The sequence below is a fragment of the Hyperolius riggenbachi genome, chromosome 1, assembly GCF_040937935.1.
Source record: "Hyperolius riggenbachi isolate aHypRig1 chromosome 1, aHypRig1.pri, whole genome shotgun sequence".
NCBI lineage: Eukaryota > Metazoa > Chordata > Amphibia > Anura > Hyperoliidae > Hyperolius > Hyperolius riggenbachi.
The window spans coordinates 614,810,606-614,823,563 of NC_090646.1; the positions used below are offsets into that span (position 1 = coordinate 614,810,606).

At 47.1% G+C, this 12,958-nt stretch overlaps 1 protein-coding gene across 2 annotated transcripts in view; it reads left to right on the plus strand.

The window, feature by feature from the left end:
• The first annotated feature begins 5,795 nt into the window (after positions 1-5,795).
• Positions 5,796-12,958, plus strand: part of AGXT2 (alanine--glyoxylate aminotransferase 2) — a 70,729-nt gene continuing 63,566 nt past the window's right edge. For both annotated transcript variants that reach the window (XM_068250291.1, XM_068250298.1), the window contains exon 1: positions 5,796-5,964. In XM_068250291.1, coding sequence (XP_068106392.1) covers positions 5,886-5,964 — 79 coding nt within the window. In that variant the 5' untranslated portion in view covers positions 5,796-5,885. The remainder of the gene's footprint in view (positions 5,965-12,958) is intronic.

The following is a 12,958-nucleotide window of genomic DNA, read 5'->3' on the forward strand; positions in this document are numbered from 1 at the left end:
TGGTCGACAGGTTTAGTAAGATGGCACACTTCATCCCCTTGAACGGACTCCCCTCTGCACAGGAACTGGCAGAACTGTCCATACTCCACATCTTCAGACTGCATGGGATTCCCCAGGATGTGGTGTCAGATAGGGGAGTCCAGTTCACTTCTCGCTTCTGGAAAGCCTTCTGTCATCAAATGGGGATGAAGTTATCGTTTTCCTCCGGCTACCACCCACAGACCAACGGTCAGACCGAGAGGGTAAATCAGGCCCTTGAGAAGTTCCTCAGGTGTTACGTGGCTGATGCCCAGACCGATTGGATTAAGTTTTTACACTACGCCGAGTTCGCGCACAATAACTTGAGGTCTGCATCATCAGGGTTTTCTCCGTTCCAGATTGTTACTAGGAAATCACCCAAATTCTCACCACTGCCAGTGGGGACGTCACCATTTCCAGCTCTGGAACAATGGTCAGAGACCATGAGAAACATCTGGAAAAGGGTGAAGGAAAATTTAAGAAAAGCTTTTTCGGTTCAGAAAAGGCAAGCTGACAAAAGACATTCTGTGGAATGGAAATTTGCACCGGGAGATTTGGTGTGGATTTCCACTCGGCATCTATCCTTAAAGGGATACTGTAGGGGGGTCGGGGGAAAATGAGCTGAACTTACCGGGGGCTTCTAATGGTCCCCCGCAGACATCCTGTGCCCGCGCAGCCACTCCCCAATGCTCCGGCCCCGCCTCCGGTTCACTTGTGGATTTTCAGACTTTAAAGTCTAAAAACCACTGCGCCTACATTGCCGTGTTCTCGCTCCCGCTGATGTCAGCAGGAGCGTACTGCACAGTCGCAGACCATACTGGGCCTGCACAGTACGCTCCTGGTGCCATCAGCAGGAGCGAGAACACGGCAATGCAGGTGCAGTGGTTTTCAGACTTTAAAGTCTGAAATTCCAGAAGTGAACCGGAGGCGGGGCCAGAGAATCGGGGAGTGGCTGCGCGGGCACAGGATGTCTGTCGGGGAACACTAGAAGCCCTGGGTAAGTTCAGCTCATTTTCCCCCGACCCCCCTACAGTATCCCTTTAAGGCAGCCCTCTGTTAAATTGGGTCCCAAATTTATAGGGCCCTATCCTGTTTCTAAGAAAGTGAATAATGTTACCTACATGGTGTCACTCCCACCCAGTTTCAGGGGTAGTAGGATGTTTTACGTGTCACTTTTAAAACCTGCTGTGTATGTGGATTCCACTCCCCCCCCCCCCGTGGTAGTCAATGGAGAGCCCGAGTACGAAATAGAACAGATCTTGGATTCCCGGCGAGTGCATAATTCTTTGCAGTATCTGGTCCACTGGCGAGGGTATAGTACAGAAGAAAGATCTTGGGTACCAGTCTCTCGCATGCATGCGGAGGAACTCAGGGAGGAGTTTCATAGGTTGCATCCAGATAGGCCGGGTGGTGCGTGTTCGGAGTCCACGCCTAGAGGGGGGTACTGTAATGAGCAACGAGGCAGCTGAGGCGAACAGCACCGCCGCTGCAGCTGCCTCCGTGCCTCTGCCCATCCTCCTGGCGTCTAGGACGTCGAGGACGGAACGTTCTTTGTATCAAAGGGTCACCGTCTCGTGCGGGCGCGCGCACAGACGGGACCTTTATGCTGGGAGGAGGCTCGTCAGCTGACCTGCTGGTCGGCTGACGTCAGAGGAGTCTCACGGCGCCCAGGATTGGCTGATTGCAGGGGGCGTGCCAGTGAGGTCTCCTCTGCTTTTTAAGCCTCCGGGCTTCATTCGGAAACTGTCTGCTGTCGTGAATACTTTTGTGTTAGCGCTCAGACCTTAGACTAGATCCCAGGTGTTGAAACCAGGGACTTCACACCTAGACTAGGATATTGATTATTGTTATTGATTATCTGTATGATTCTGGCTAAACTCTGACCTCGCTTCTGCTCACTGATTCTGTACTTCTGCCTATCTGACTTGTTGCTGAACCTCTGCCTGTTTACCCGTTAACCTTTACCTCACGATTCTGTACTGATACTTACCTCTCTGTTGCCGAACTTAGCCTGTCTGACCACTCTGTCCTCACCAGTGGGCCTAGCCTCTGGTGAGGGATTTCTAGTATAGAATCACCTGCTCCTCAGGTGATCAAGAGTTGCAGTACTGTCGGTAACTCCTGCTCCTCAGGTGTTCACCAGCCTGCAGTACAGTCTTAATCACCTGCTCCTCAGGTGATCATTAGTTACAGTATTGTTTGTATCATCTGCTCCTCAGGTGTTCTCTAGGCTGCAGTACAGTCTGAATCACCCGCACCTCGGGAGATCCTATTTCTTCAGTATCAGTATCTCCAGCTTGCTGGCGCTTGTACGCTATTATACAGTCAGTGTACTGATTGTACCTCACCAGCCCCTCTGATGAGGTCTCGCCAAACTATTACATTACGGTTGCGCCAAGCACTACACTTTTAGCACCCTTTTGGCTATACTAGTATTATTGGTGATTCTGCAGATCACCACATAATCAGGTATAGCGTCTGCATTATTGGTGATTCTGCAGATCACCATATAATCAGACATCTGAGTTGCTACACCCAACCGTTACATAGCCATTTTGACTCTGTTTTGGGTAATTGTGCTGTAGGAGTAACTGTGAGCTGTGACTGCAGCAAGGTGTCAGTTTCTGGATGGTCCACTCTCATGGCCACAGAGTACACATGATACTGTCGCCAACATTGCAAAGAAGTGCAGTTTGAACTTACAGTCAGTTTTGTAAATTCTTACCAGGCTCCAGACTAAAATGGAAAGATCATTTTTAATAACAATGACAACAGTGAAACATTCGTTAAAGTGCTTTTTTCCTGCAAGACCCAAAGCGCATAAGCTTGTCTCATGCCAGACTTAACAGGTGGCTTTTCATTTTTCCGTTTTGATTTAAACACGTTCAGGGTTGGGGCTGTCTTGATTGGGTGTGGCAAGGTGTTCCAAAGGTTAGGAGCAGCATGACAGAAGGCTCTGGCTCCAAAGATTTTGATTTGGACTCTGTGGGTGGTCAAGTTATTAGATCCCTTTGATCTGAGGTTGTTGGAGTTGTGACTCAGATGCAACAAATCCTTCAGGTATCCGTGTGTTAAGTTAATGTATAGTGTTAGTGGGTTTTTACAATTCCATAACATTAAAAGTGAAAGTGAAAAAAGTAATGTGTTAATAGGACATTAGTAGCAAAGAGTCTAATATTTTACTTTTCAGTTATATAGCTTTTTTTAATAACATTTTTATTTAGTATTTAGATAGCGCCAATATCTTCCGCAGCGCTGTACATTGTCAGTATATTGATTTGTCACTAACTGTCCCTCAGAGGAGCTCACAATATAATCCCTACCACAGTCATATGTCTATGTATGTATCATGTATCCTGTAGTGTATGTAGTCTAGGGCTAATTTAGGGGGAAGCCAATTAAATTATCTGTACGTTTTTTGGGAGGTGAGAGGAAACCGAAGGAAACCCACCTAGACACGGGGAGAACATACAAACTCTATGCAGATAGTGCCCTGGCTGGGATTTGAACCAGGGACCCAGCGCTGCAAGGCACGAGTGCTAACCACTATGCCACCGTGCTGCCCCGCTACGCCACCGTATTATTCTCTAATATTTTCAGTTTACAAACTACGCTCTGCATTTTAAACTATGAAACTGAGCAGAGCTAATGACCCTTTGAACTTCCCTGCGGTGAAATTTTACTTGAAGACGTCTTTCACTGTTTCTTTGATGTAGAAGTGCTTCAGAAAATAGTAATGCACTTTTGCATAGATAACAAGTGAAGTTTCTAAACTCTTCCTGTACTGGAAACAATCAGACTCATCAGACTGGAAATCAGACTTATATCTTTGCTACTAATGTTCTATTTCATAGCCAGACCTGGATTTACCTGACAGGAGCCTATAGGCACAGATGTCCTGACACCCTAGACTTCACTCTCCATGAACCTACAACCAAATTGCACCTCAAGTGTATTGGCTGGGCCAGCTGTCACTTCTCTCTTACTTCCCTTGCCTGTCATGAGTAGCTACAGGTGCCTCTTAGTATTAGATAGCCAAAAGTACACTCAATTTTAAATAGCTAGAAGTGCCCCCAAGTAGTAGGTATGTAGAGGAACCTCAGAATTAAGTACCAGGTTCTTGTAGAAAACAAAAAGACACAGGGAGACCGGGAGCCCGATCTGGTGTATTATCACTAAAGCACCAGAAAATATGGTAGAGAGTTTATACTCACAAAATTGGGTCGCTGTAACAGCAACCACTCTGTGAGGAAGTACCATCCTCACTCGGCCTTGTATCCAATATGATGGTTTTTGGTTGAAGCTGCTGGTAGAAAAAAAGTGGTCTACTTCGAAGATTCCAAGTTTGCACTCCCCTAAACTGGGGTAATGGTAACTGGGAGAAGGTAGGAGGTGCCCGTTAGTATAGTAATGCTTTTTTGAGAGATAAAATATTGGTGTTCCCACCTTAAAGAGACACTGAAGCGAAAAAAAAATATATGATATAATGAATTGGTTGTGTACTATGAATAATTACTAGAAGATTAGCAGCAAAGAAAATATTCTCATATTTTTATTTTCAGGTATATAGTGTTTTTTCTAACATTGCATCACTCTATAATATGTGCAGATTACACAACACTCAGCATTCAAAATGAGTCTTTCAGAGCAGTCTGTGAAGTAATGACCTCTCCTCTGGCAGAGGAAAAGTAAACAGTTCAATTACAGTTGAGATAATAAAAGTCAGATAACAGCCCTCTCCACGACTAAGTTAGTCGGAGAGCTTAATAGCTTTTTTGCATAGAGATAACAACTGGAGTTTCTCAACTCTTCCTGTACTGGAAACAATTAGACTGATGTATCTGATCTTAATGTTTTTTTTCTTAGCTGTACTACACATACAAATCATAATATCATCATTTTTTTTTTCGCTTCAGTGTCTCTTTACTCAATTTTATTGAAAGGCACAATCGACAACGCGTTTCATGGCATAAGCCGCTTCCTCAGGTCTATAAGAGTGCCTGGGGTAAGTGCCGTGAAATACGTTGTTGATTGTGCTGTTCAATAAAATTGAGAAGCCTTTTAACCACTACCTTGCATGTGAGTCCGGCTCCTTTAAGGTAGGAACACCAATGTTTTATCTCTCAAAAAGCATTACTATACTTACGGGCGCCTCCTACCTCAGTATTAAGTAGCTAGAGGTGCCCCTGACTGAAGGGAGATCTTGTTTGTGCAATACTGAAAGCCGGGTGAGTAACCTCTCATTTACACTTTCATTTGGACCCAGCATAGGGAAGTAGGAAGGGAGGCGCTCAGGGAGGGAAGTGAGACACCTTTCTATCATCAGGCGCCTGTAGGCACATGCCTACAGTGCCTTATGGCAAATCTGGCACTGTTCTTAGCTGTACTACACATACAAATCATTATATCATAAGTTTATTTTCACTTCAGATTGCCTGATATTGTATCCTAATATTGTGCAAAACCCATTTACATATGTGGCAATTCTATACTGAAGGTGGAATTTCCCTTTAATAAATCCTTTGAGCAGCAAACAATCCCTGGAATTTATAGTTGTGTGGTATCTACAATACAAGGCATAGCTGGGTTATTTCTCACAGAAAACAATACAGTTCATTTTGTATGTGCTCTGTCGTCACAACCATTGGCAGGTGGAAATGCTTTAAAAGCTGTGCTGTTTATGGTGGAGGATCTCCCTTTGCTCTTCAGTCACTTCAGGGAGGCGTATTTTGGAGGGGTGTCAGCAGCCTCCTCCTCCCCCTGCTCTGCTGACTCTTCCCCTCCTCATTCCCAGTCTAGCTGTATAACTCAATAGCTGTATAACTAAACAAGGGCTGCTCCCTTCACGCTGCTGTGTGCCTTACAAAATGAGGCTTGCTGGAACCATGACAAGTGCCTTATCGAAAGGATACCATAAACTCCTCCAGCCACTCCACCTTAGTGCAGGTAAGTAGTTGCCAGTGCAACCAAGCTTGCTGTGATTGCTTGAAGTGTAAACATGTTGACCTCAAGGAGGACAACCCATAAACCTCAAGGGAAACTACTTCTTAAAGTGTACTTGAGAGGGGGGATATCAAAAATGTATACATACCTGGGGCTTCATCCAGCCCCTTCTGGCCAGATAGCTCCCATGCCTCCATCCTCCGCTGCCTGCAACTTCCGCAACTGGCCCCGGTAAGTAGTGATGCTCAAATACCCCTTTTCAAAATTCGAGTTAGGTCGAATTCGAATAGTAAATTATTCGAGGTCAGTCGAATATTCGAGTCGAATAATTTTTACTATTCGATTCGACCTCGGACTTCGAGCTCACTATTCGAGTCGGTATTCGAGCTCACTATTCGAGCTGACTATTCGAATTGGCCTTAAATAGCTTCCAACACTTGTTTTGAGGGTGAATGATGCAAGAAACATCTTTTTTTCCAAGTAACAACAGCAAGTGATTATGAGGGGATGTTCCTTTAAAAAAAAAATGTGGAAAGAGAAGTTGTGTCCTTAATTTTGTTCAGTAGTGTTACTGTATATACTTGTTCTTCTTCTTCTTTATCTTTCTTCTTCTTCTTCTAGATCTTCTTCTTCTATATCTTCTTCTTCTTCTTCTATATTGTCTTCTTCTTCTTTTTCTTCTTCTTCTTCATCATCTTCTTCTTCTTCTTCTTCATCATCTTCTTCTTCTTCTTCTTCATCATCTTCTTCTTCTTCTTCATCATCTTCTTCTTCATCTTCATCTTCTTCATCTTCTTCTTCTTCTTCATCTTCATCTTCTTCATCTTCTTCTTCTTCATCTTCTTCTTCTTCATCATCTTCTTCTTCTTCTTCTTCTTCTTCTTCATCTTCTTCTTCTTCATCTTCTTCTTCTTCTTCATCTTCTTCTTCTTCTTCTTCTTCATCATCTTCTTCTTCTTCTTCATCTTCTTCTTCTTCTTCATCTTCTTCTTCTTTTTCATCTTCTTCTTCATCATCTTCTTCATCTTCTTCTTCATCTTCTTCTTCATCTTCATCTTCTCCTTCCTTTTCAATATCGTCTTCTTCTTCTTCACGTATTTCTCTTTTCAATTTTTTTTTTAAGAAATGCAGCTATTTTTGAGCGTAACAAATAGCTGGTGGGCGCACGCATGTTGGAAGCGCCATTGTATGTGCTCCCTGGCAGTGGAAACACAAAGACAGCAGGAGGTAAATTCAGCAGCAGGAGGAGGAGGATGAGTGTGTGGCAGCAGGCAGTCAATGAGGCAGGCAGCTCGCCGTGACATAATAGCCCTGGTACCTAGCGGTGATACCAGGGCTGTAAATAAACACAACAGGAGGTCCCAGACAGCGGTCGTGCAGCCCACATTGTGTCCAATACACAACTGGGACAACACAGTTTTCAACCCGGGCACCTCAGAAAAATTAAACCTTTTTTTTTTTTTTTAATGGTTTGTTTGGTTTTGGTTTTGCAACCAATATAGCTATTGTTTGACGTAATAGCTGGTGGCAGAGTGGCAGCAGAAGTTAATTCTGTGTACCCTGGCAGTGGGAAACACAGACAGACAGCAGCAGCAGGAGGAGGAATGGAGGAGTAGGCGAGCAGCTATTGTTTGACGTAATAGCTGGTGGCAGAGTGGCAGCAGAAGGTAAATCATCTGTGTACCCTGGCAGTGGGAAACACAGACAGACAGCAGCAGCAGGAGGAGGAATGGAGGAGTAGGCGAGCAGCTATTGTTTGACGTAATAGCTGGTGGCAGAGTGGCAGCAGAAGGTAAATCATCTGTGTACCCTGGCAGTAGTGTTGGGCGAACAGTGTTCGCCACTGTTCGGGTTCTGCAGAACATCACCCTGTTCGGGTGATGTTCGAGTTCGGCCGAACACCTGACGGTGCTCGGCCAAACCGTTCGGCCACATGGCCGAACTAAGAGCGCATGGCCGAACGTTCCCCGAACGTTCGGCTAGCGCTGTGATTGGCCGAACGGGTCACGTGGTTCGGACCCGAACGCGCTCTGATTGGCCGAACGGTCACGTGGTTCGGGTAAATAAATACCCGAACCACGTCATATCTCCGCCATTTGTCTGTGGGTTTAGCTTTGGGTAGGCAGGCAGGGTAGTTCGCGCTCCAGCCACGCTAGCCAGGGTCCCCCCTGTCATTGTGTCACTGCTGGGAACAGTAGTACACCGCTTGCTCAGCCACACTATATAGCATTCTGTTTACTGCCACTCTGTGTACCTCGCTCAGCCACACTATATAGCATTCTGTTTACTGCCACTCTGTGTCTGCTGGGAATAGTAGTACACCGCTTGCTCAGCCACACTATATAGCATTCTGTTTACTGCCACTCTGTGTACCTCGCTCAGCCACACTATATAGCATTCTGTTTACTGCCACTCTGTGTCTGCTGGGAATAGTGGTACACCGCTCGCTCAGCCACACTATATAGCATTCTGTTCACTGTTCTGTGTCTGTTTGGAATAGTGGTACACCGCTCGCTCAGCCACACTATATAGCATTCTGTTTACTGTTCTGTGTCTGCTGGGAATAGTGGTACACCGCTCGCTCAGCCACACTATATAGCATTCTGTTTACTGTTCTGTGTCTGCTGGGAATAGTGGTACACCGCTCGCTCAGCCACACTATATAGCATTCTGTTTACTGTTCTGTGTCTGCTGGGAACAGTAGTACACCGCTCGCTCAGCCAGAGTATATAGCATTGTGTTTACTGCCACTCTGTGTACACCGCTCAGCCAGACTATATACCATTGTTTACTGACACTCTGTGTACACCGCTCAGCCAGACTATATACCATTGTTTACTGACACTCTGTGTACACCGCTCAGCCAGACTATATACCATTGTTTACTGCCACTCTGATTCTGCTGGGAACAGTAGTACACCGCTCGCTCAGCCAGACTATATAGCATTGTGTTTACTGCCACTCTGTGTACACCGCTCAGCCAGACTATTTACCATTGTTTACTGACACTCTGTGTACACCGCTCAGCCAGACTATATACCATTGTTTACTGAAACTCTGTGTACACCGCTCAGCCAGACTATATACCATTGTTTACTGCCACTCTGATTCTGCTGGGAACAGTAGTACACCGCTCGCTCAGCCAGACTATATACCATTGTTTACTGACACTATATAGCAGACTATATAGCATTGTGTGTACACCGCTCAGCCAGACTATATACCATTGTTTACTGACACTCTGTGTACACCGCTCAGCCAGACTATATACCATTGTTTACTGCCACTCTGATTCTGCTGGGAACAGTAGTACACCGCTCGCTCAGCCAGACTATATACCATTGTTTACTGACACTCTGTGTACACCGCTCAGCCAGACTATATACCATTGTTTACTGCCACTCTGATTCTGCTGGGAACAGTAGTACACCGCTCGCTCAGCCAGACTATATACCATTGTTTACTGCCACTCTGATTCTGCTGGGAACAGTAGTACACCGCTCGCTCAGCCAGACTATATACCATTGTTTACTGACACTCTGTGTACACCGCTCAGCCAGACTATATACCATTGTTTACTGCCACTCTGATTCTGCTGGGAACAGTAGTACACCGCTCGCTCAGCCAGACTATATAGCATTGTGTTTACTGCCACTCTGTGTACACCGCTCAGCCACACTATATAGCATTGCGTACTCTGCCAGTCAGTGTGTATATTGCTGGGATCAGTAATACTCCACTCACCGTCAACCACTATATGAGCTCAACATGAGTTCCCCAGAGACCTCCGCTGTGAGCAGCACTCCCAACAACAGCAACAGCCAACGCCCCACGCAAGCTATAACATCCACCCCAGCAGCCAGTGGTCAGCAGCAGCCCTCCCCGGAGGAGAACGTTGTGTCCATCAGTCCGTCGCCAGAGCGATTAATGAGGGCTGCCATTGAGGAGATGATGGGGCCTGATGTGGAGGAGGAGGTCTGGCTCAGGCCAGCATCCCAAGTTAATGTTGAGGACGATGAGGGGTCTGTGTCTGGGGATGTTGGGGTGGCAGAGGTGGTGGGTGGGTCAGACTCAGGAGAAGAGTTGTATGATGAGGATGATGATCGGGACCATCTGTATGTGCCTCAGAGTCCGACCCCGGAAAACATGTTGTATCGTGTGTTTAGGTACTAAAATCTGCGTTCCCTCCCAGTAGTGTTGGGCGAACAGTGTTTGCCACTGTTTGGGTTCTGCAGAACATCACCCTGTTCGGGGTGACTATATAGCAGACTATATAGCATTGTGTTTAATGCCACTCTGTGTACACGGCTCAGCCACACTATATAGCATTGTGTTTACTTCCACTCTGTGTCTGCTGGGAACAGTAGTACACCGCTCACCCGCCACTGTATAGCATTGTGCTCTGTGTCACTGCTGACAATAGTGGTACACCGCTCACCCACCACTGTATAGCATTTCTGTACTGCCACTGTACTGCTGCCAGTCAGCGTGTACTTTAAGGATAAGTGAAATGAGGAAGAAATCCGGTGAAAGAGGGAGGGGCAAGGGAAGAGGTGTTTCCCCTGACGGTTCACGTACAGGCCACAGGGGAGCACCCAAGAAAACCCACTCAATACTGCCCATGTTGTCCAGGACAACAACCCTCACAGATCCAAAAGAACAGGACCAGATAATTACTTGGATGACCTCTCAAGCGTCCAGCAGTGGGTTAAGCAGCACCAGCACATCACGCACGAGGTCCGAGTCCTCAGCCAGTTAAAGTCTGGGCTTTCTTTGAAGACTGCACTGAGGATGTTACCATGGCGATTTGCAAGGTGTGCAAGACCCGCCTGAGCAGGGGGAAAAGTATTAACAACCTCTCCACCACCAGCATGAGCCGCCACATTCTATCCAAACATCCCACTCTGTGGGCAAACGCGGCAGGACAGGGTACCACCAGCAACACTGCCTCCCTTGGGTTCACCAGACTCACCACCAGACCCGCCTCAGCAGCAGCAGTAGCCCAGCCATTGCGTGGTTCACAACATTCACAAACATCAGACGATGCTGACACTGTCACTTTCCGGACTAGTGCTCTTGAGGTCTCCCAGTGTTCATCAAACACAACAACCAACAGCCCTTCGGTGTGCAGCGCTACGGTTGAGTTGTCTGTCTCTGAGATGTTTGAGCACAAGAGGAAATTGCCAGCAAATGACCCCCGGGCCGTGGCAGTAACAGCCAGCCAGCATAGCCAAGCTTCTGGCCTGCGAAATGCTGCCATATCGAGTGGTGGAGACAAACAGCTTCAAGGGCATGATGTCAGTGGCCATCCCACGTTACGTGGTTCCCAGCCGCTACCACTTTGCGCGCTCTGCAGTGCCTGAGTTGCATGAGCACGTGGTCAGCTAAATAACCCGAAGCTTGAAGAATGCCGTTGCCTGCAAGGTTCACCTCACCACTGACACCTGGACGAGTGCGTTCGGCCAGGGTCGATACATCTCCCTTACCGCGCACTGGGTGAACCTTGTGGAGCCTGGCAGCGATTCCTCACCTGCTACGGCGCGGGTGTTGCCCACGCCGCAAACAGCTGGATAACAACAGCAGCACCTACCTCTCTGACTCCTTCTCCTCCAACGCATCTCAAAGCTGTACCTCATCCGGAAATGCTAACCCAGCACCAGCAGCAGTAGGATCGTGGAAGCAGTGCAGCACAGCTGTTGGCATGCGTCAGCAAGCGTTGCTGAAGCTGATCTGCCTTGGGGATAAGCAGCACACAGGGGAGGAAATTTGGAGGGGAATAAAGGAACAGACGGATTTGTGGCTGGCACCGCTGGACCTGAAACCGGGCATGAAGCTAGACACCTGGCACGAACTGGCAATGTACGCAATAGAGGTGCTGGCTTGCCCGGCAGCCAGCGTTATGTCGGAACGCTGTTTCAGTGCTGCCGGAGGCATCATCACAGATCGGCGTATCCGCCTCTCCACAGAAAATGCAGACCGTCTGACTCAAATTAATATGAATCAATCCTGGATTGGAAACGACTACGCAACACTCCTGGACCCCAACCAAGTAACATGACCGATGAACATCTGGGATGGTTTAGCGTTTCCGGTCCCTGTTTATTGAACCTCTCATCTGTATTACATTTATGACTGCATGGCGGCAAAAAGCATTGCTGCTATATCCGCACGCTTTTTGTCCTCATGCAAGGCCTGGGTTGTTGTGTCTCACAAAGCGTGGCCTTCTCCTCCTGCGCCTCCTCCTGTTCCATCACGTGTGCTGCTGCTGCTGCTGCTGCTGGGTTAGCGTTGCCGCGTGGTCCCTGTTTATTGAACCTCTTATCTTTATTACATTTATGACTACATGGCGGTACAAAGCATGCTATCCGCACGCTTTTTGTCCTCATGCAAGGCCTGGGTTGTTGTGTCTCACAAAGCGTGGCCTTCTCCTCCTGCGCCTCCTCCTGTTCCATCACGTGTGCTGCTGCTGGGTTAGCGTTGCCGCGTGGTCCCTGTTTATTGAACCACTTATCTTTATTACATTTATGACTGCATGGTGGTACAAAGCATGCTATCCGCACGCTTCTTGTCCTCATGCAAGGCCTGGGTTGTTGTGTCTCAAAGCGTGGCCTTCTCCTCCTGCGCCACCCTCCTCCTGTTCCATCACGTGTGCTGCTGCTGGGTTAGCATTACCGGTCCCTTTTCCTGGAACCTCTTATATGTATTACATTTATGACTGCATGCCGACAAAAAGCATGTTACCTGTGCAAAGAAAACAGACATTTCCCGCATTTAAAAGACAGTTTTCCCTTTGAAACTTTAAAATCGATTTTCTCAAAAACTATAAGCTCTTTTTGCTAAATTTTTTTTCCTCTTGTACCCACTCCCAAGGTGCACATACCCTGTAAATTTGGGGTATGTAGCATGTAAGGAGGCTTTACAAACCACAAAAGTTCGGGTCCCCATTGACTTCCATTATGTTCGGAGTTCGGGTCGAACACCCGAACATCGCGGCCAT